At 37.7% G+C, this 24192-nt stretch overlaps 1 protein-coding gene across 2 annotated transcripts in view; it reads right to left on the bottom strand.

The window, feature by feature from the left end:
• Positions 1-24192, bottom strand: part of USH2A (usherin) — an 816496-nt gene that overhangs the window by 326476 nt on the left and 465828 nt on the right. For both annotated transcript variants that reach the window (XM_036853226.1, XM_036853215.1), the window contains exon 37: positions 11477-11656. In XM_036853226.1, the coding sequence (XP_036709121.1) occupies positions 11477-11656 (180 nt within the window). The remainder of the gene's footprint in view (positions 1-11476; positions 11657-24192) is intronic.

The raw sequence follows: 24192 nt of genomic DNA, 5'->3' as shown, positions 1-24192 counted from the left end.
TAGAGTCAAAGACACATTGAGCGTAGGGGCCCGTTCCACCTATTTTCCTTCAGTAATTCTGTGTCCCAGTGATAAGTGTGGCATAGAGCCATAGATAGGATCTCGTCATATTTTTTATTTGAAGGTATTTTTAAAATGATCTAGTTCAGTGGTTTTCAAACTTGGGCATGCATTCCAACAACCCAAGGTGGGGGGCATCTACTAAAATATAGATTGTTTGGCCCCAGCCTCAGAATTTCTGAGTCAGTAGGTTGAAGATGGGGCTCCAGATCTGCATTTCAAACAAGTTCTCAGGGAACACTGATATTCCTAGTCTGGGATCACACTGCGGAAACCACTGATCTAGGTCAAGTCTGTCATTTTAGAGATGAGAAGCCTGCATCATAGTCAAGTAAAGTTACTTAACTCAGCCCAAAGAGCAAATTAGTGCAAGAATCATTGCTAGAGCTGAAAGCAGTGGAGAAGGGTCTCAGAAGATTGCCAGATAAAGAGGTTCAGAGGAGCACCTTTGGCATGGGGTCTGCAATTTCATCATCAAGGTCGTTATTTCATTTCACATCAGGTTTGCTTCCTGAGGTTTACACATTTGAGAGCTCGAACAAAAGCAAACACATATGTTGAGCTGCCACAGTTTGGTATGATTTTCAAGAAGTTATGAAACTTCTCTAAAGCTCTCTACATTTTTCCTTTCTCTCAAACATCTTGCGATTTAAAGTCTTTTGTTTTCAAGTGGCAGGAAACCTAACACACACAGGCTTAAATAATGAAAGGGGTTGGCCCCTGTGATGGAATAATCCAGGGAAAAAGTTGATTTTCAGCAGAACCACATTCATGGGATCAAATGGTATCACCAGAATCCCGTCTACCTCCTTCCCTCAGATCTGCTCTGCTTTTTTCCATGTTAGCTACCTTTTCAGACCTTCTGAGGGGCGATACGACTGGTGGCAGATTCAACTGAATCCCAGGTTAAAATCCAGGGCATGACCTATGCCTCTGTTGGCTATACTGCATCTCATTGACCCTGACTGGAACATCTGTAATCCCTGAAAACAATTACTGTGGCCAGGGGCTTATGATGTTCTTAGCATGTGAGGGTCCAGGGTGCCCAGAGGGAAACTGGAACACTGTAAGCAAAAGAGGATGGAAAGGGTGATGGCATATTGGATGCAAAAACAACACAAGGCCATTGTTACAGCACTACTAATTTAGTAGAATGTGCCCAGAGGCAATGTAAATGGTGAGAGGGATCTGGAAAGAAGAAAAGAAAAGGAAAGGAAAGGAAAGGAAAGGAAAGGAAAGGAAAGGAAAGAAAAGAAAAGAAAAGAAAAAAGAAAAGAAAGAGAAAGAAAGAAAGAAAGAAAAAGAGGGAGAGAGAGAGGGAGGGAGGGAGGGTGGGAAGAGAGAGTGAGAGAAGAGACAGAGAAGATCAACTATGAGTCCTCTATCCATCACCACCCATGCATTCATTCTGTCCTTGCCATGGAATTATACTCCAGTAGATAAGCATGATACATACATATGAAACATTTAAATAAAAATGGAAGATGGTGTAAGTTCCAAGATGATCAAAGTGTAAAGAGGAGCGCTCTCAAAAAGTGCGCACTAGACACCCTCACATTTCTATTTTCATTTAGTTCAGTTAATTCATAATCATGAATATCATAGTGGCTGTTTGCCCACTGCTGTCACAATGTGTACTTCGTTAAGTGTGTAGAGAACCTTCAGACTCTGGCTGATCTATATCTCTTTGTAGAGATACAGTAAGAATCTTCTTGAAGTTCTTAAGGAAAAGAGATTGGAAATATGGTCTTTAAGTACCTAAGATATATAAAGAAGTTGTCTCACTTTTGTAAAAATATTTATGCAGACAGGTAAATGCTCATAGAATTTTATGCAAGACAGGCATAGAGTCCATCTATGATAACAAAGGAAAAAGAAAAGAATAAGAGATTATTGTTTTAAAAAAAAGCAAAACTTTCTTCAGGGCACTATAAGAATTCAAATAAAACTTCAAGTTGCTTTCAAACTGCAGAGCCAGTCAGACAGACTTGATTTTTTTTAACCTTAAAGTTATAGATAAACCTTTATTCCAAGATAAAAAAAAAAAAAAACAGAAAGGGGAATTGTACTTATTCTTTTTAAAAATATGATTTTTCAATATCAATGGAACTTAAAGGGATAATATTTCCCACCCCTCTCCCCTGGTAAAGTAGAAGTGTGATTTTTTTTTTTTTTTGTCTCTCTCTTGCCCCAGGATGCTCTAAAGATGGCACTTAATTGTGTGTGTGGGCCTGTGTGTTTCTATACAAACCACACGAGAGTATGCAAATGCGGGAGGCTGGCAGCCCTTTGCTGGAGGCTTGTTGAGTCCACAGTAAGCACACTTCAAAGTTCCCTCGTCTTCTTCCTGGCTCAGAAGTTAGTCTCTTTCTACAGTGTTTTTATAAGCAGGACGTTCATTGCCAAGATGGTGAATATGGAAAGTGAGGAAAATTCCACAAGTTGTAAAATAGAAATGTATCCTTCTCTTTGGCTTATGTAATTTTACAAACACACACGGAGACACAGAGCAGGGTAAATAAACTATCAGTTCTAAGAAGGTAAAGGTAAGGTTTTTCATAAAGGGATGAGAGCTTGCTTAAGACAGTTATAAATAGGGGCAGCTATAAATTTGGTTTTATTCTTATAACATACTTCGGAGAAAGCACAGGTTCAACTAAATGGCCCTGGTATGTGTTTCCAAAAGCACACTATTTCTTTTATAAGAATTTAGAGACTTTTTACTCATTGAATTTGCCTACCTCATCACTTTGAATGGGTTGATTTTTCCAGGGGAAAAAGAGCAGCACGTTTGGAAGACACACACAGAAGTAGAACATTCTGTACAGCTATTCTAAAGATTCATATGAACTGGTTGTAATGTAAATCGTGTAGCTTTTAATATGCTGAAGGTAAAGACAAACTGTGTGTTTATGCTGTAGAATGCTCTTGTAACGAATGCTATTCTCCACAATCCTATATCTTCACTGTTGCTTTTACATCATAAAAGGCAGCTAAACTCATCTTTCCTTCTGCCCTCTGTATGAGGTAAGATACCATCTTGGCCTTTTGTTTATTTCAATTTGTAACCTACAGCTTATTTTTTTTAAATTTAGAACCCTTTGCATTCTTTCCATTTTTAAGTTATCTCCTGGCCACTTGCACCTTGAAGTTTCAACTTACATCTTGCAAATAATTCAAAGTGGATTCAGAGCAGATGAAAAATGGAAAACATGTGCTGATGGTATCTATATTTGCACACTGCAAGCAAACTTTTACATTTTGGGGAATTATTAATTTCATTAAAAAAAAACACAAAAAATAGCATCTTGATGTTGTACTGAACAGATTTGAAAAGGCATGGCAATATTTTATACTTCTCATTGCTACAGCTACAGAAAAAGTGTAAGATAAAATGAAGCTTGAATTTGCAACTCTTGTTTATTTATTTTTTGACCTACCCTGCTTTTTGAGCTTCTAATTGCTCCTAATTCTCTTGGGCATCCTGTCATAAAAATGATATCATTTTCCCTATGGTTGGTCCATAGCGCTACCTACCGTCCACTCCTCTGAGGTCTTAGGGTTTTCAGGTGGGATGAGAAAAAAGGAAAGAAAATTCAGTTCTTTCCTTTAGAAACTGAAGGAGAAAAATAAGTTCACTGAGCAAGTCATACCACAAGGCTGAGACTCAGTTCCTAATCAATTGAAGGACTATAGTCAATGATTTATTCTTCCTTTCTTTTCTTTTGTTTAAAGGCAAAGCTATTGTAACATTTAACCTAAGAGATTTGATAGCACTGTCCCACCCCTCCTAAGAGTGTAGGCTGCCTCCCAGGGCACTCATCATTCTGCTTCCTTTAAAGCATTTCCTTTCCTTCTGGTGCATTGTTGGTACTCTCTTGACCTAACTACTCTTAACTGACTTGCTGGATTAATGAAAAAATTTCCATTTACTCTGTAACATACCAAGAAGGATAGTCAACTGTTTTAGCCCAAAGGCTAAGTTTTGCGGTCACCAGTAGACTTAGATGTATTTTCCCCAAATGACAACTACTACAATCACGAGAAATAATAGAGTGGCTGTATTAAATTGCTAAGTTTTTGAGATGGTTTGAGTACACAGTAATACATAACTGAAAGAGAATTCCAGTCTTTTAAAATCTAAAAGAAAATTAATCCAGCAGTTTGATCTCTGAAAAATGAGTCGGTGACATTATTCTTTTAGCAATATTATTGGGCAAAAACTATATGTTACATTTTAAAAAGCAAATATTTCACTTAGTTGTTCAAAAGTGCATTTACTGAACAATTACTATGCTTTCCTATTTGGTGAAAAATGAAATAAACTTTTTTTTTTCATTTTTGAAAATGAAATAAATTCCAAGATTTAACTTTTTAAAAAAGATGTATGTGAGGAAAATTTGGAAAAGGTGAAAAAACATTACCAAAAAAATTCAAATTCTTCTCTCTTGGCTTACCATTAACAAAATTATAAAAGCATTTATTTATGAATAAAAATATACATATAATGGAAATGAAAAAAATAATCCGAAAAATTGTATTTAATAAGTGGCTCAGGGGCTTCCCTGGTGGCGTAGTGGTTAAGAATCTGCCTGCCAATGCAGGGTACACGGGTTCGAGCCCTGGTCTGGGAAGATCCCACATGCCGCGGAGCGACTAAGCCCGTGAGCCACAACTACTGAGCCTGCGCGTCTGGAGCCTGTGCTCCACAACAAGAGAGGCCGCGATAGTGAGAGGCCCGCGCACCGCGATGAAGAGTGGCCCCCGCTCGCCGCAAATGGAGAAAGCCCTCGCACAGAAACGAAGACCCAACAGAGCCAAAAATTTAAAAATAAATAAATAAATAAATAAATAAATAAATGTATATATATATATAAAAAAAGCAGTGTGTTCTAAGGAAAAAAAAAAAAATAAGTGGCTCAGTATGAATACAGAAGAGAAATCTATCAGGAAGAAATGTGCTGCTTTTCTGCGCGTTGAAATCCCAAGATAAGCAATGAGAGTTTGATGTAAAAATCACTTGAAAATTATGATCCGGAGGTCATAGAGGTAGATATTTAAGCTATTTCAAATGGAAAATCACTTCTCATCCTTCTTGCTTCATCATCCAATACACATCACAACCACCCCTGAGCAGGGCTATTGGGCTGGCCATATTTATGTCACCTATGTCACTCTGAGGGCTTAAAGTAGGAAGGGATAGAGATGTAGCCAGACAAAATTATCCTGGTCTCCCCAGCATGTGCCAAAAACTGTGATTTTCACTTGCCATCTCTCCAGGGCATTTTCCAGCCTTTGGAGATAAAAGGGTTCTGCACACTCAATTCCAAAGTGTTTGTGGTGGGGGGGTGGTTTCCCCCATGCCACTAAGCCAAGCTCTGGACACTAGCTGAGTGTCCTACAAGTTAGCTCAATTCTGACACTATCAACCGGAAGACAGCATCAGATTCCACAGGGTAAGGGCTCAGTCCCTCAAGACTGCTCCTTTCCAGTCCCCCTCCCTGCCACCTCTAATGCCATTCACAAGCCTAGATTGTCACCTGTGCTTCGGACTAAACAGAAGGGTCCAATGTCTTGGTCAAACTGGAGGTTCCAATGATCCCCCTCCAACTCAGGATGGCAAGTCAAGGTTGTTACCTATACTTTGGCTATAAATCAGGTTCCCACAGTCCCCTTTTTTGGGTTCTGTTAATTTGCTAGAGTGGCTCACAGAACTCAGGAGATCCTTTTACTCACTAGATTTCTGATTTATTACAAAGGATAAAACTCAGGAATAGCCGGATGGATGAGATACGCAGGGCGAAGAATGTGGGGAGAGGCGCGGAGCTTCCATGCCCTGCTGAACGCCCCACTCTCCCCAGTATCCACGTATTCACCAATCTGGAAGCTCTCGGAACCCCATCCTTTTGGGTTTTTATGGAGGCTTCATTACAGCGGCGTGATTGATTAACTGATTGGCCATTTGGGACTGAACTCAATCTCAGGTCCCTCTCCCCTCCCAAGAAGTCAGGAGTGGGTGGGATTGAAAGTTCCAATCTTCTAACCACATGGTGGGATCCTCTGGCAACAAGCCTCTGTCCTTGGGCGCTTTCCAGAACGCATCTCATCAACATAACAAAAGAGACTTTTATGGCTCTCTGTGTTTAGGAAATTCCAAGGGATTTAGGAGCTCTGTGCCAGAAATAGGTACCAAGCCCAGTTATATATTTCTTACTTTAGATCACAATATTGCAAGAGGCCAGAAAAGAGTCTTAGTAGGAACAAAGAAAATAGCAAGCACCAAATATTTATCAAGACAGGCACTGTGCTGAGCGCGCTACATAAACTGTGTTGTTTAATCCTCTATCAGGCGGTAATCATCATCACGCCTGTTCAACCGAGGAACAAAATGAAGCTCAGATCGGTCTGTGGGTTCTCTCCCAGTCCCTCAGCCAGTGAGTGAAAGAAGGGGAATCAAATCCAAGTTTGCAGGATTCCAAAGTCTATGCTTTTACAATGTGTCTAAGTGTTCATTCCAAATGGATTTCACTCCTTTTCTTTCATGGATGTTTTAGGTTGGGGGGGAGGTCAAGACAAGGAGAGAGAAACGAAAATAAACTCTAAGAAACCACTCACAACCATTTTGCTTTTTTTAGTGTTTGCTTGTCTAACATCACATCGTTGGAAAAGGAATACATTCCTCAAGCCTAGTATTTTTATGAAGTTTGTAGATTATACTAATTCTCACCAATTTTAAGGTATAAATGACAAATTGTTTACTGTCATAGAAAACTGGATTAAGTTCACAAACTAAGGTGGCTCCGAGTTCCTTTCACTGTTACAATAAAGCAGTTCAGAAAAAGATAAATAGAATAAAAATATTTCTTTTGGAAAAGTATAAAACTTTCATAAAAAATCTGTTTCTAGCTCGTCAGTATGGAATTTGTCACTAATCATTTTAAACTATGCCCTTTTATGCTTCTTCTGTCTCTTTTAGCTTTCTGAGTAGTTCTTTGATGTAACAAAGACAGTTTCAGACAAGATTTCAGTTCATCTGGAAAAAAAGGTTTAAGTCTGGAGGCAAAATGCAGTGTATTTAAAATTTATATACTCTACAATGCCTTTGTTCTGAACTTGAAGATCCTGCAAAACTTCTAAGCTTCTTTGGCTTCTTCCTCTAAGCTCATTTGTTCTTCCTTGGCTTATTATCATGCAATTGTGACTTTAACTAGTGGTTCCATCGTTTAACTACATGCAGAGTCATGGCTGACCCTTTCTGATCAATTGCCAATCCATACAGGTTTGACTGATAAAAGAGCCAATTAGATTTAAGCAAATTAAGGGACATCACCAATGTCAACCACTTATTAAACTGAATGCTGAATTCCATGCATACAAAACACTAATGCACTGAGCCCCATTAAGAGTTGAAATCCTAACCCCATTAGTAACTCCAGACCTTGAAGGGGTAAAGGTCATAAGAAAGTTTCATATTTATGGATTAACATTTGGAGTCTGTTTTATTTTTTTAATTCTTTTCCTGGAACTTTTGAACTTGCAGTATAATGCTATTCAAGAGCTTGGATTAAATATATTCTTCATTTCTAAGAGTATCTTAGTGGTAAATATGAGCATTATGTTATTACAAACAACCTAAAAATATAGTAATTGTAGAAATACAAAAGCCTGAGTACACACGAGTGGGTAAGGATATGCTACATAATTGAAGAAGAAAACAAAACAAAAGACCAAACTCCTCCAGTGGACCAAATAATATTTCAAATGAATTTTTAAAATAAAAAATGTGAGCTATAGGGATTTGCCACTGTCCTTCTATGTGCTGAGCTATTGGTCTCATGATCTCACTTGTCTTAATTTCCATCTTCAGAATAACTTTATTTATCATATTGTTTAATCATATTTTCCTTTTCTTTGGTCAAAGTTAAGACTTTTATTTTTTTAATACGATTAATTTGATTAAACAACATTAACAAAACAAGGAAGATCTGATAGAACTAACGAGGGTTTGAAATTAGATATTGTTGGACTTCTTTTCCCCAGCCTTATTGAGGTATAATTGGCAGACACAAAACTGCACGTTAATCATCATTTTTCTCATCAGAAGAAAACAGAGAGAGCTAGTATCAAATAAGATGTTTCATAACCATTAACTAAGAGTTGATATACCAGGGTAAAATTCTGTGTGCTATGTCCCCTTACCTCTCCCAAATTCCAGTGTTAACCAACGTCTGTTATCCTATGTTTACCTAAGTAAACTAACTACAATAGGAAAGGAACCAGAGTGATGAGTTAGTACAATTTGAGAATATTTCTTACTTCTAATACTCCTGCCCTTCTTATAGTCTGGGCTCACAATTACATCTGCATGGCCACAACATTTCTGCACTGGACAATTTTATACAGAGGAGGTCACCTTTTCCACAGCTGGCTATAATATAAGGTTGCTCAGGTAGAAGATGAGGTCTGAGCAGGCCTGAACAATGATAAGCTTACAACTTAAAACTGGTAATTAAGCTATCTTGACTGATTTATTTATTTACTCATTCACTCACTATTTATTCATTATGCACCTACCATGTGTCAGGTTTGGTCTAGGCATTGAAGGTAAAAATGTGAATAAGAAACAGTCCCTGCTGTGTAGGCTCTTATATAACCAGTGATTGTGACAGTCAGATGAGACAGGCAATTTCAATATAATGTGATTGAACTTGGGGATACAGAAGGGCCCTGTCTCAGCCTTGGTTGGTAAAAGGTGACTTCCCGATGGATTGACTTCCAAGTTGAAACCTAAAACATGAGTAGGACTTGGCCAGATGAAGGGGGTAAAGGAGGTTTTTCTGAGCCACATTTGAGAGCAAACACTTGTTAAAGAAAAACAATTAGCATTTCTGTCTTGCCCAGACTTTCTATTCTTATGTTTTTAAACTACACTGGAAAGAAAACATAGCTAAGGGTGTTATTACAGATCTTGCATAATTCAGCATTGAAAGATAGTAGGAATTCAACATCACCATAAAAGAGATCTAATACTGAAATCAAGGAAATGCAATAATGATAACAATCCAAATATAATGGAAAAGTAAATAGCATATAGAACTTTCTCTGCCCATAATAAGTTGGTTCGCTTCTGTACATTGGTTCATTTATTATTCACTTCGGTATGAAACACAGTTCACTGGATAAAGGCATGGAAGATTTCTTTAATAACTCTCAGTACTAATTTAATTCTACTTAAACACACATATTCTAGTGAATGCCACATGCTTTTCAGCATGATTTTATGTGTAAATCAGGATAATATGTTTTCAGATCATTAAGTAAAAGGAAGCATGAACTAAAACCTATTTAATCAATGAGGTATCACCTTTAAACTGCCACAAGGTCATAAAAAAGATAATTTCAAAGCTATAAGTTTCCTAATTGTAATCAACAACAATCTAATGATGAAAAGAAGTATGTCCTAATGGCTGTAATAAACTTGAGGAAATCACTGTCTGTCTTTGAAGACATTTTGCTTCCTCTTTTGGTGAAGGGCCATCTCCCAAATTCTGGATTTCTGAGTACATGAAGTGAATGATTGCATGATGCCCAGAGAGTGCTGGCTTCCGGAGCATTATGATAATGACATGGATAAGCAACCACAGAGTAGAGATGAAGATAAGACTCAGCAGTTGACTTCAGTCCAACTGTACGACCGTAAAACAATATTCAGTTTCCTCCTGTTTGCATAATATTAACCCTTCTACTAACCCACTGACAGATATATTCGCACAGTGTATATTGAGTTAGCAATGGCAGCTTGCTGTGTTTAACTGAATCGTAGATACACACACACATATATTATAAATTATTAGGCCATACATTCCTAAACATACGGACAATGAATTAAATTCACCCCTTTTATGAATGCAATGTAACTTGCTGTAAATTACAAGCTATCTAAATCAGTGTTTAGCCAGAAAATGAGTATGTAACTCAAATATGCCACGTATTCTGTTAAGATGTCACTATACCACGGAAGAATCTCCATTAAAGCACTAATCACTCTTTAATATCTAAATATAAACAAGGGGTATTATATATTAAGGTATAGAGTCATCCCAATTTTTTATGCCTTCAAGCATATTGGGTTACAGTGAAAAATGAAGATAGGAATACCCAGAGTTTCTTTTGTTTTGTTTTGGTTTTCTGGTCTCAGTTCTTAAACAGGCACCCACCTAAATACAATTCCCTTCTTTATTATTTGTTCATACAATACGCAACTGAGTTGATCTGCCCCAAAAGTCTCTTTCAAGCATTCTTTTCTTAAACAATGTGGTTTCTGCCATTTAGAGTTTCAAGTGTTTGGTAAATATCCATTCATTAATTCTTATAATGTCATAAAAGGTAGATAATAGTGAGTGGTTTTTATGACACAGCAGGTAATGAATTCTTCCTTGGAAGAGGGGTTCCATAAGAATTGTAGATTAGCCCTTATTTTCCTCTGGTGATGAGACTTTTGTTGCTCTTATACTCTTTACAACTGGAGAGGGATTTTATCCAGCCCTGCAGAATGCTCTTAATGTGGTTCCTGAAGCTGGAACCAGTGTTCCTGAAGCTGGACTACAAGCCAACACTGGGTGTCCTAGGGTCCTTTTCCTTTGGTATTTTCAAAAAACATACATTTCTAAACACCAAATCGAGAATCATGTTATTATTTTGAGGCATGCTTTCTGTTCAAGGGCTGTACATATCAATCTAAGGGAGATTTTTCTTCTTAATAATTAGTTCCCATAAATAGTTAAAACAAGGGTGGAGTTGATTGCAGATCACAATAATTCTGAATAAGTCAATCTTTTTTCATAGAAATAGTTAAAAATAGTCAGATCGCGTCGCATTTCACATGTGAAAATGACACTATTGAACTCTAATCATTAGGACGTGGAATTTAAAGATGTTTTTCCAGTGGTGTGAATAGAGTTTCCCTATTCTATTACCCTCACTCTGCTTTTTTTTTTTTTTTTTTCTGTCAAATGAGAGGTTTAGATATACATCTAAATTAGTTCTCCAAAAAACCAGGAATGAGAACCACTTGTATGAGAAAATTAAACCACAAATGGAAAACATAAATTTTGAATCTAAATGAAGTCTCAGACAAAAAAGCATTTCCCAATCTTCTTAACACGCATAAAGCAAGAGATACATGTGTGTGTACATACACAAACATGTAGACACAGTGGGAGATGAAAGTGGTCTCAATGACACAATATCAATAAAAGGGTCTCAATAGAACAAACAAGAACAAAAACAATCAGAAATACAACTGAGACTCTAAGTTCTAAAAAAATTAATTCTAACAATAAACAAGGTGTTCAGTGGAGATTTAGTTCTAGGGCATTTATATACATTTAGATACCAACGTTGTTCATAGACTTACCCCCTGGCGGCATTGAAATCATTACGGGATCACTTATCAGGCTGCCTTGGTTATTTGAAACATTCACTTGTACTGTATAGTTAGTAAAAGGAACCAAACCATCGATGAGCACGGAAAGGTTGGTCTCTTCACCACTGTACATGACTTGTGTGCCATTCAGAAGAGTGTAGTTGTCGTCTGCTGATTAAAAAAAGAAAAATATTTAAATCGGTGCATACTTAAGGATTCTTTCCTGCTATTATTTGAATATTTTCTTGGGTTTCTAAGTATACAGTACTAAACAGAACTATATATCAAGGCCCCAAGATACATTACATGTGCTATTATCAACATGCATACTTTTATTATTTTGTGAACAAAGTGTTCCCTGAGTTAATATTATGTTCTCTAATCTATTTACCACAGGGATTGAAATAACTGGACTGATAGTCTAAGACAGTATGAAACCTAATCACAAGTATCATGCCTATAAGTAAAAATACTGGGCAGATATATAAATTGATCACTTAATGGATTATTTACAATTGTTTGAGATTTTTTTTAAATCCTTGAATTTTCTTTGATGTGCGGACTGGAAGGAAGTCACACTCTTTTCCCCCAAATGGAATGGTTCTGGATATAAACAGTGCACACAGATGCATGTGTCATATGTTTCATTTATTATCAATTGGTGTATTTTCTGCTCATTTCGCTTGAAAGGTGAGCTGACTGCTTTCTATCTAATGCCTCTTTAAATCAGATTTGGTCAAAATATCCTGAAAAGCCACTAGAAATGGGAAGTAATATGTGTCCACTTTGATTAGAAGATCTATTTTTTTAGCTCTATGGGTAAATGCAGAGGTTGCTTAGCTCTATATAAGAATCACCATAAACGTGGCATCACCACGTCCTACCACCACCATCCTTCCAAAACTTCAGCAAACCCATTCTCAAATCTTAGCATGTCTAGGATATAGGAAAATACTGCTGTCTGATAACAGTATTTTATCTCCCTCTTCTAGGCAACTGGGTTACATTCAAGGTTAAGGAGAGTTAGAAATTAGGCTTAAAATAAAAATAGGGCTACAACCGAAAACTGTATTGTAACATTTATTTCACTTTCTATGATAGATGCTTTCCTGAAAAGTTTCCATGAGGCAAATTTTTCAAAATATTGCTTAATTTGGTAAAATTTAGTTATACTTACTCTTAAAACACAGAAAAAATAATTAAGAATAGCAATATTTACTTCAAGTAGCCTTCTTCCTTTGCCAAAACACTTTTTACTATGTACCTTTAATTTTTCCCACATAAATTCTACAAAATATAAGCAAACAAAAAACACACATGATGCTGGACTTCAAGGGGAAAGCGTATTTGCAAGATCCCTGGATACTGATATAATCTTTATTGTTTAAATGTTTTAAAAGGTAAAATATGGTCACATATGAAAAGTGATCTTGCACTGTGCAGTAGACAAAATTTAATAGTTGCAGTATTTACAAAAATAGTATATTTTTACATAGTTGTATAGTGCAAAGGAAAGTACATAAATTTGGTGATCAAAGAGTTTCTGCATTTGAACCTGTCCTTATTCTTCAGTAGCGTGCTCTTTGTAAGTTACTTAATATTTCTGAACCTCAGGTTTTTCTTCTGTGAACTAGGAATGAGAGTACTCCTTCAATTGCCATGTTATTACCAAGGTTAAGTGGGATTTCTTTACAGCAGATGTTCATCAACAGCAGCTAAGAATATTACTGTTTCTTGTAATCCATACAGCAGATACATTCCAGACAAATATTTAGAACTAGCAAGTGATTAAGAATTATTCACTCTGTATTTTACTTTCTCAACTACCTACCTACTATATTCTCCCCCACCTCCATCCAGCAATATATTATTAATCAAAATTCTAAGGTTTTTCAATTAATAAAACAACACTAATCTCATTCACTACCACTGGGCAATTGTTCCATCAGGTTGTATTTCAAACTCTAAAATTAATAAAGATCAAATGATGAAAAGATGAGCTCATATCTAGTTATGAGCATGGGTAAGGTAACTTTAAAAATATATCAAATTTTTAAAAAGATACTTATAATAACTTTGGGTTGGAGAACTTAGCTGAGAATTTTATTGCTGCAAAATATACAAGTAGTTTAAGTGTTTTTCATGAACAGAAGAAATCCCTAGTTAGTGCAAGAATTTATTACTCTGAACTTGAAATTGGCAAAGGACTGGTTTGTTCCAAAGAAAATAAATGGTACTTATGGGTTAAAACATGGGACTAATAATTTCTATTCATGTTTAGTAAAACAAGATAAAGACATATTCACAGCTTAAGAATGGTTTTAAGTTCCCAAAATTTGAATAGACAACACAAATATATATGTGAAGAAGTTATGAAACCTACAAGGTAGCTGTTGATAATTTCCTAATGCATTGAAAAGGCATTTCCAAATTATGCTACACTAGCTTTCATAGATTCTTTACAACAGGTCAACTTGATTATTGATCTCCAGCTGCACGCAGGGAGTAGACTTTGCTAGGTGCTGATAACAGCATGCACCAAACAAGTAAGACATAGTTCTTACACTCAAGAAACTTGGTTAAGATTAATATGAATCCCTTCTAACCACGGTCTAAGACAAATTTCATTATCCACATCTGAAGATCTTCTCAAGTTCCCATAATGCCTAGCTCCTTAAAAACATTTTCAGTTATAGCTGAAACAATTGCTGCTATTGTCACATGCCCAGCTGTAAAATTTCAAAAAGGTCAGTTTATCCCAGGAGACCCAGGCAGATGCTCTATTGCTTCTAAAGTAGTATAACTGTACACATCTTACAAAAGATGGTAAACTGGAAAACAACAATGAAAATTATAAAAATAAGCCAGGAGAATACAGTTTTACGCATTTTAAGCCTGGTGCAATTGTAAGCTCAATGAGTTAACATCTATAATGATAACATTGGTGAGGTTTTTTTCCCTTGTATTTTGTTTGTCTTTGAAGCAAATTTCAGGCTGTAAAACGAACACTATTGCCAGCTTTGAAAATGGCATGGCAGGGGGAAATATATTAAGTACCACTTTATTCTAAGTTTCCCAGATAACATTAATACATGGTAATTATACAATTAGTTGTAACATTAAGTCCTAGTTATAGAACAATGATTACTCAGTAATTATAAGAAGTATATAATTACTCAATAATTATGAGAAGTATGCAATTACATAACCGTTTCGTTCAGCTGAAAAAAGAACATGTGCATCTCCAGGAAGCATGCAGCTGAGTGAGTCAAATGTTCTCTCAGCCCCACTAACATACAACTCACTTCACAGACCTGGAGCAAATGACAGGATTTCAACCCTTGCTGAAGCTCAAAAATCTCCAGATTCAAAACCAAAACAGGATCCAGAGGTTTCAGCTCTTCTCCACTTCATTCTCCCTGCTTTCTCTTTCTTCCTTTGAACTTTACCAATTTGGGCTCCTAAATGTTGGGGGGGAAAATCTTAAAAATGCAGGTTCTCTGATCCTCCCTTTTGAGAGGGTTGGGCTTTACCACTTTTCTCTGCATAAACTTTGTTTTCAGTGGGCTGGAAAAGGCAGCCCTGTTGGTTCAGCCTCAAGAATCAAGCTAGAAAATGCTCAAGCGATAAGCATTTCCTATCACAAGTGACCACTCCTGTCTGGTCGGCCTCAGCGCTGACCCTATCTGTGAGTATAAGTGGATGGTGCGGGCCTGGTTAAGATTCTGTGTTCTGGAACCACAGCTCCCCATCTTCCCGCCTCCAGGCACTGTGAGTTTGGAGTCCCCCTCGTCCACCTTCTTTGGCTGTGGTCTGCGCCATCGGGCTTTAAGTGGGGATTGCACTAAACTCTTTACACAGTGGGACTGTCTGTACCTGTGTTCCAGGGCTCACCCACGTCAAAATCGCCTGGGGGCTACTTCATAAACATTCACACACCTGAGTTCCACTCCAGAACTACTGAAGGATAACATCAGAGGGTATTAGGAATCACATGGAGATTCTTCTGAAGTATGCAGAACTGCTGATTTTAGGGTTATTTAATCCATGTTCAAGGTGGTCTTAAAGTAATGATCAAAATTCATTTTCTTTGCTTGCAAAAATAATGAGGTTGCATTTGGCATTCTTATTAATGATGCATTTAGATTCTAGCTTTGGGCTGTAAAATGTTTACTCTATTAGTGAAACAATGCATCTTTAGAAAGTGTAAACCTAACTTTTAAACCAGACTGTCTTAACAGACTACAAAATCTAGTAGTCGTTCTATAAGAAAACTTAAAACATGCATAAAAATAATTTTAAAAATGAATAAAAAAAGAAAAGAAAAGGAAAAGCTATATCACGCAAACAGCAACCCTAAGAGAATTGGTTATACTAATATCAGATAAAATAGACTGTTAGACAAAAACCATTATTAGAGATAAAGGGAGACGTTTAAAAATGATAACAGGTTATTCCATTAGGAATATATAATAATTATGGACATATATGCACCTGTATATTTCTGATTTTGATCATAATAAATTTTTTTTGCTCATTCTAGATTTTATAATAAATGAAACCATGAAGTATGTAAAAAATGAATAAACATTATTGCACACCTGAGAACAATAACTTAAGAATTTCTGAATTAAGTGTCTCTCTCCCTCTCTTTCTCTCTCCACTGAGGATTCAGTGGAAAGGAAGGATTCTTTGTATGCTGGCCAGTATCATGCAATCACAAGGAAGAAACATATTTCATATAGATCACACAAAATTTTAAAATAAAATCCTAGATGGTATTTCAGAATATTCCACATTCTAAAGGATTTCCAGAAAGGTTAATTCTTTCAGTCCTACTTTTCTATTTTATTTTGAAGAAAAAAAGTGTTAAATGAAGAAACAATCAAAATAAATGTCATATGCCCAACAGATTTCACATGTAAGGAAGTTTTCCTTCAGCTTCAAATACAAAGACCTACTAAAATGTTAACAATGTGAATGCCCATTTCTAAGGCTAAAATCTTACTTTTAATGTTCTTATTTGCTGAGTAGTAGGATATTTTCTATATAAGTAGTTTTTAAGCCAAAACCAGTATAAACAGACATTTTCACATGTATGATTCACAGATGCGTAAGTGATGGCTATTCCGGGAATATCATCCCGTGGGGTTCTCTAGATTGAAATAACATAAATGGGTATCCTTTCCCATTCTTGTTATAATCATTGTTATAAGAATTTTAATGCACCATATATTCCATAATTTTTTTTTCCTCTGTGCTGTACTGCTCTGACCTTTTCAATATTCTATAATTTGACTGGCTGGCCATTTCAGTTCTCTCCTTTTTACAGCCTTATTAACTTGTGGGAAAGAGGTGAAATGAACAACCAATCAGAATACATAATACTGCAAAGGTCAGCGTAGTCTTGTAACTATCATCACACACAGAAGACTGTATGCCAGGCATTAACATCCTGATATCTTATTCATGTGACAAAGATTGTAACAAGAACAGAAAATGGCACAACATGAATCCATTCTCATGAAAAAGATCATAATAAGGAATGACAGCGAACAAACCAAACTGATTCTTGTTATCGTGTGAGGTTTTACATGTCAGACCTGGTCCTGTTTAAGTTAGCCTTTTTCTGAATCCAATTACACCTTATAGTAGAAAAGGTGTTGACTAATTTTCCCACTTCTGGCTGGAAAAAGAAAATGCTATATTTTTTCCTGTATTGGGGTCTCAATTTTAGTGCTGTTCAGCCTCACCTCATCATTACAGAATTCTGCCAATCCCGAAATCAAAAGACATTGAATGGCAGATCACAGATTAGGGCCATGTGGCCAAAATGCCCTTTAATGGGAGCTAAGAATTCTAGGTCATCTAGACAACACATATTAATATTTAAGTCACTTTTATTTCTTCTTTCTAAGGAGATTATTTCAAATTATTCTACCCATGATGCAAATGCATCCTCCAAACTTCATTATTCTAAGAGATCTTACTTTGGTAGAAATCTGAAAGTATTTGTTTAAGTTACTATATAGGTAAAAGGACCTATTCCTGTCTTTAAGTTTTTGCCAATGTAGAAAACCTTTATAGATCTCTACCTACATAGCTGTCTTCTCCACAGAACATTTTGAAAGAGAAAAAAAAAAAAGCCTGTGAAGCACTTAGGCCTCTGAGAAGGACAGTATTCTATTAATGCATCATACTTTTACCATTATTGTAATTACTCTAATGTGATGTTTAATTAGTTGTCATCTAGTAAAAGCCGTAGTTCTTTGATTCCTTTTTAAATTTGTCATTCTACTGTTAGGACAATTGTAGTTCAGGGAATAAATACATAGAGTATTTCATCAATTCACCAAAAGGTGCTCCAGAAACATTTGCCCTGAGTCTGTGCTCATACAAGAGCAATAACAGTTCTATAGATATTAAGGATCTTTTTGTTTTGTTTTGATTTTTTTAAATGTATGGGTAAGGGTATACTAAAGTTGCATAACTAAATATTTTAAATACCATTTTTTAAAGTCCTTTGGGGCATGGTTTCTTTTCATCAAGTTTGCTCTATGTACCACAGTCAGATTTCCTAAATGCGCTTATTTTATTAACATCAGAAAATAATTATATATAAACAGTGAATTCAGAGATTGATTATGTGTGTGGTAAATTAGGGAAGTATGGTCCATTTTTATCAACTATGTTGTGCTCTGAAAAGTCAGATTTTTTTCTCCTTTAACCTTTTTTTATCCCATTTGGACAAACTGTCAAAATGAACAAACAATTGCCATTATCTCAATTAACCAAGAGCCGTTTGGGAAAATATGCTCCCACAGAAAGCAGTCTCTAGATTCCAAACTAAACATTGGACAGACATGAGCTTGACTAACCAATGAACAGAAGATGTTGTAGGAGAGCCTTACTAAACACACTGACCATGCTGAGCCTTGAGTACCACTGGTATCAGATGGAGAACTTAACAAGCATCAATCACAGAACAGAGTCAGTCACCAATTCTTAATGAAATGTTTATAATCTTAGTTTCAATGCTTAGATACGTGCTTGAGACAGAGCCTCCATTAAAGGAGAACGTGGATTTTCGGAGCACAGTATTTGGGTGAGAATTATGCCATGTTTTGCTGGTGATTCTATCAGCTTTATTCACTGCAGTCACGTGTTCCTGGGCTAGTTATCTATTGCTGTGCCATCATCTTAGCACACTGAGCAGCTCAAAACAACATGCATTTCTTTTCTCATAGTCTCTGTGGGTCAGGAGTCTGGGCAGATCTTAGCTGGGTCCTCTTGCTCAGGGTCTCAAAAGGGCTGCAATCAAGGTGTTGCCTTGGACTATAGCCCTATCTCAAGGCTCTACTGGAGAAGGATCTCCTCCAGCTCAGGTAGTTGTTGCAGCATTTGGTTCCTTGCAGGCTGTTGGAACTGAGGGCCTCATTTTCTTGCTGGCTATTGCCTGGAGGCTGCCCTCATTCCTTCCCACATGGCTGCTTGCTTTATCAAAGCCCACAAGGGAGAGAGTCTCCTGGCAAGGTGGTTTACAATCTTAGGTATCACTGTCAGAACTAACAGCCCGTCCTCTTTTGCCATAGTCTATTGGTTAAATACAAGTCACAGGTTTTGACCACATGCAAGGGGAGGGGATTATACAAAGGCATAAGTACTAGGAAGAGGGGATAATCAGATGCCATCTTAGAGTCTGTGTGTTACAGGTTCTAAGCTATGGATATGAATCACCTTGCTGGAAAGAGATTTAGGAATAAATTGTGAACTTTCAAAGGTTTATATTTTTGAACTTATGGTTACCAAAGGGGAAAGATGGGGGGAGGGATAAATTAGGAGGTTGGGATTAACATATACACACTACTATATATAAAATAGATAATCAACAAGGACCTACTGTACAGCACAGGGAACTCTACTCAATATTCCATAATAACCTATATGGGAAAAGAAGCTGAAAAAGAACAGATATAGGTGTATGTATAACTGAATCACTTTGCTGTACACCTGAAACTAACACAATATTGTAAATCAATCATACTCCAATATAAAATAAACATTTGAAAGAAAAAATCAAAATCAAACAAAAAACCCAAAACTAAATGAAAAACCAAAACAAAAAAACCCAAACAAACAAACAAAAAGTTTATGTTTTTGGAGAAGAATAGATCAATTAGTATAACAGAATTGCCTTTCCAAAATACCTAACAACATGGAAAAATTAGAACAAAAATAGTAGCATTAACAAGACCAGCTGAAAATCTTGGGATTTTCATATAAAGGGAAAGGAACAAATATAACATATAAAGGGAAAGGAACAAATAAATGGCATTGACTTTGAAATCTCACAAAAAGTTCCTAATTTTGCTCCTGGAGAAACAAATATAAACCAAGGAATCTTCTCTAATTTGAAATGAAGTGAACCTGAGTAGAGTTTGTACAGACAGGAAGAGGAGTCAGGGCTGGCCACACTGCTAAGCTTGTGCTGAGTTGGGGGAAGAAGCTGAGGTCCCCGGGAGTGGAAGATGCATGTGCATAAATGGAGGGGGTGCTGCTTCAAAGGACAGTTAATGGGATCTCAGAAGAGACAGAGAAACTAGATGCCCTAGAATCCTGTTCAATGCATCCATCCATATCCTCTATTTCACTCCCATTCCTCCCACCTTTACTCCAAGGCTACGGACAAGTACATTAACAGCAACACTCAGTTCTCAAAGTTTAGGGTGAAGGAAGACTAACTAGCACCGGAAAGAAAAGACATAGACCATAGTCAGACAAATGAAAAGTCTGGACCGAGCTGCCCATACTAGGCATAAGCCAGATGAATCTGAAGGAAGAAATATGAAATATGCGTACATATAGCCAAAAGGAAAGAAAGGATCCCAAGATAAAAAGACAACCACACAGCTCCAGGGGAAAAAAAAAAGATACGTATTCCCTATAAGATGAAAAAGGATATTGCAGAGGCAGAGAAACAAATTGGAAATTAGAAAAAAAAAATCATGAAGGATTTAATAGACAAGTGAGAAAAAGCAAGGAACAGAATAGCAACAGCTAAAATCTAAATCGATAGCATGATGGAAAGCCTCAAGATAATCATCATCAATGCATAAGAAAAAAGATCAAGAAATTACAACAGAGAGAAGATGATAGAGATGTGGAGAGAAAATGATCAGAAATATAATTTAATTAATTATTATTATTATTATTTTGGTAAATGAAAAGATAGCGAAAGCTCACGTGGGCACTTGACCACAAGATTGCCAGTTGGATGCTTCCGCCTTGGGACCACAAAGCAGGATGAGGCAAAACAAGGCACGGCTGAGGGTCAGTTAGGGTTTCTTCTCACTGTCTCAAGAATTGTTGAGAATGCAGAAGCAGAGCTGCAATTGTCCAGGGCTGCTAAGTGGTGGTGCTGCTACCAGTGGGGGTGTCCTCCTGTACGTAACCTGAGGCACAAGCTTGTCTGGGCCAAGCTATTTGTAGTTTCTGTACAAGTATGACTCTGCCACTTTCTTGTCCACTTTTTGAACTGCTCAGTTCTCTTACAATAATTCATTTTTGCCTTAATTAACCAGAGTTGTTTCTGTTGCTTGTTACCAAGAAACTACTCATGAATTGAGAAAGGTCTGAAATGATGTTTGTCATTTGTTAACATTAGTTACTTATAGGTAGTGGGATTTTCATGAATGCCATTACTCTATATTACATGAATTTTTAAGTTAGCATGCATAATTTTTGTGAAATCCAGAGAATCATGAGAGGGTTGAAAGATCCAAGGAAACTATATGAATTGTATTTAGACTTATAAGTAAATCGGGATCCACAATCTACAGGCTACAAGCCAAATCTGGCCAGAAACCTGTACTTGTAAATAAAGTTTTATTAGAACACAGACAATTACACGTCTAGGCATTGTCATGTTACAACTGCACAATTCAGCGGTTATGGTAAGACCATGTTGCCTGTAAAGTTTAAAATGTTTACTATGTGGCCCTTTACTGAAAAAGTTTGCTATCCTCTGAATTAAACAATTGAAGTGACAACCTTTTAAAAATGGTCTGCCTTCCTGAATAAAGAGATTTACAATTTTTACATTGATTTTCTTGAGTAAACTCTTTAAAGAGTGGAACAGGGTATGTTGGAAACAATACTGTATTGATGGAGCCCTATCTTACATTGCTGCACTGTACTGCTGTTGATGCTTTGAAGGCCTTTCACTATCCAGTGCTTATAAATGCAAATTACTGAAAAAGAAAAAAAAAGCAGGAAGAAAATATGTTACAGAAAGTCCCTAATTCCACATGCCCAGGAAGTTTGCAAATGGAAATCCAAGTACATCATAGTGATGATAGCTGCTGTTCTAAAGGTTTGATAAGAGTAACTGAAGAGGGGACCTTCAAGATGGTGGAAGAGTAAGACATGGAGATCACCTTCCTCCCCACAAATACATCAGAAATACATCTACATGTGGAACAACTCCTACAGAACACCTACTGAATGCTGGCAGAAGACCTCAGACTTCCCAAAAGGCAAGAAAATCCCCATGTACCTGAGTGGGGCAAAAGAAAAAAGGAAAAACAGAGACAAAAGAATAGGGACAGGACGTGAACCTCTGGGAGGGAGCTGTGAAGGAGGAAAAGTTTCCATGCACAAGGAAGCCCCTTCACTGGCAGAGATGGGGGTTGGCAGGGGGGTAGCTTCGGAGCCATGGAGGAGAGTGCAGCAACAGGGGTGCAGAGGGCAAAGTGGAGAGATTTCCGCACAGAAGATCACTGCCGACCAGCACTCACCAGCCTGAGAGGCTTGTCTGCTCACCCACTGGGGTGGGTGGGGACTGGGAGCTGAGGCTCGGGCTTTGGAGGTTGGATCCCAGGGAGAGGACTGGGGTTGGCTGCGTGAACACAGCCTAAGGGGGCTAGTGCACCACAGCTAGCTGGGAGGGAGTCCAGGAAAAACTCTGGACCTGCCTAAGAGGCAAGAGACCATTGATTCAGGGTGCGCAAGGAGAGGGGATTCCTTCCCTGTCTGCCCACAGAAGGCAGAGGACGGCCTAAACGAGCTCCAGAGACAGGCACAAGCCGCAGCTATCAGCTCGGACCCCAGAGATGGGTGTGAAACTCTAACACTGCTGCTGTAGCCCTCAAGAATCCTGTGTGCAAGCACAGGTCACTATCCACATGCCCTCCACCCCCACCCCCTGGGAGCCTGTGTGTGCAGCCCACCACTGCCAAGATCCTGTGATCCAGGGACAACTTCCCAGGGAGAACACACGGTGTGCCTCAGGCTGTTGCAATGTCATGTCGGCCTCTGCTGTCTCAGACTCATCCCACATTCCAATTATAACCACCTTACCCCTCCCTCCCCCCACCTCCGGCATGAGTGAGCCAGAGCCCCCTAATCAGCCACAGCTTTAACCCAATCCTGTCTGGGTGGGAACAGATGCCTGAGGGCAACATACACACAGAGGTGGGGCCAAATCCAAAGCTGAACTCTGGGAGCTGTGCGAACAAAGAAGAGAAAGGGAAATCTCTCCCAGCAGCCTCAGGAGCAGCGGATTAAATCCCCACAAGCAACTTGAGGTACCGTGAATCTGTGGAATACCTGAACAAACAATGAATCAGTCCAAAATTGAGGCAGTGGACTTTGGAAGCAACTGTAGACATGGGGTTTGCTGTCTGAGACTGATTTGTTTCTGATTTTTATGTTTACCTTAGCATAGTTTTTCACGCTTGTTATCATTGGTGGATTTGTTTATTGGTTTGGTTGCTTTCTTCCTTTTTTTTATTACTTAAAATTTTAATAATTTTTTAAATTTTTTATTTTAATTTTGTAATTTTACTTCTTTCATTTATTTATTTATTTATTTATTTATTTTAAATTATTATTTTTTCTTTCTTTCTTTCTCCCTTTTCTTCTGAGCCGTGTGGCTGAAAGGGTCTTGGTGCTCTGGCCTGGTGTCAGGCCTGAGCCTCTGAGGTGGGAGAGCCGAATTCAGGACATCAGTCCACCAGAGACCGCCCAGCTCCATGTAATATCAAATGGCGAAAGCTCTCCCAGAGATCTCCATCTCAATGCTACCCCACATAATATCAATCGGCAAGAGCTCTCCCAGAGATCTCCATCTCAACGCTAAGACCCAGCTCCACCCAACGGCCAGCCAGCTCCAGTGCTGGATGTCCCAGGACAAACAACTAGCAACACAGGAAAACAACCCCACCCATTAGCAGAGAGGCTGCCTAAAATCATATTAACTTCACAGACACCCCAAAACACACAACCAGATGTGGTCCTGCCCATCAGAAAGACAAGATCCAGCTCCACCTACCAGAACACAGGCACCAGTCTCCTCCACCAGGAGGCCTACACAAGCCACTGAACCAACCTTACCCACTGGGGGCAGACACCAAAAACAATGGGAACTATGAACATGCAGCCTGAGAAAAGGAGACCCCCAACACAGTAAGTAAAGCAAAATGAGAAGACAGAGAAACACACAGCACATGAAGGAGCAAGGTAAAAACCTGCCAGAACAAACAAATGAACAGGAAATAGGCAGTCTACCTGAAAAAGAATTCAGAGTAATGATAGTAAAGATGATCCAAAATCTTGGAAATAGAATGGAGAAAATACAAGAAACGTTTAACAAGGACCTAGAAGAACTAAAGAGAAAACAAACAGTAATGAACAACATAATAAATGAA

Source organism: Balaenoptera musculus, chromosome 1 (assembly GCF_009873245.2).
Source record: "Balaenoptera musculus isolate JJ_BM4_2016_0621 chromosome 1, mBalMus1.pri.v3, whole genome shotgun sequence".
In the NCBI taxonomy this organism is placed as follows: Eukaryota; Metazoa; Chordata; class Mammalia; order Artiodactyla; family Balaenopteridae; genus Balaenoptera; species Balaenoptera musculus.
Note: the sequence above shows the minus strand (reverse complement) of the source record. Positions and strands in the feature narration are given on the sequence as shown.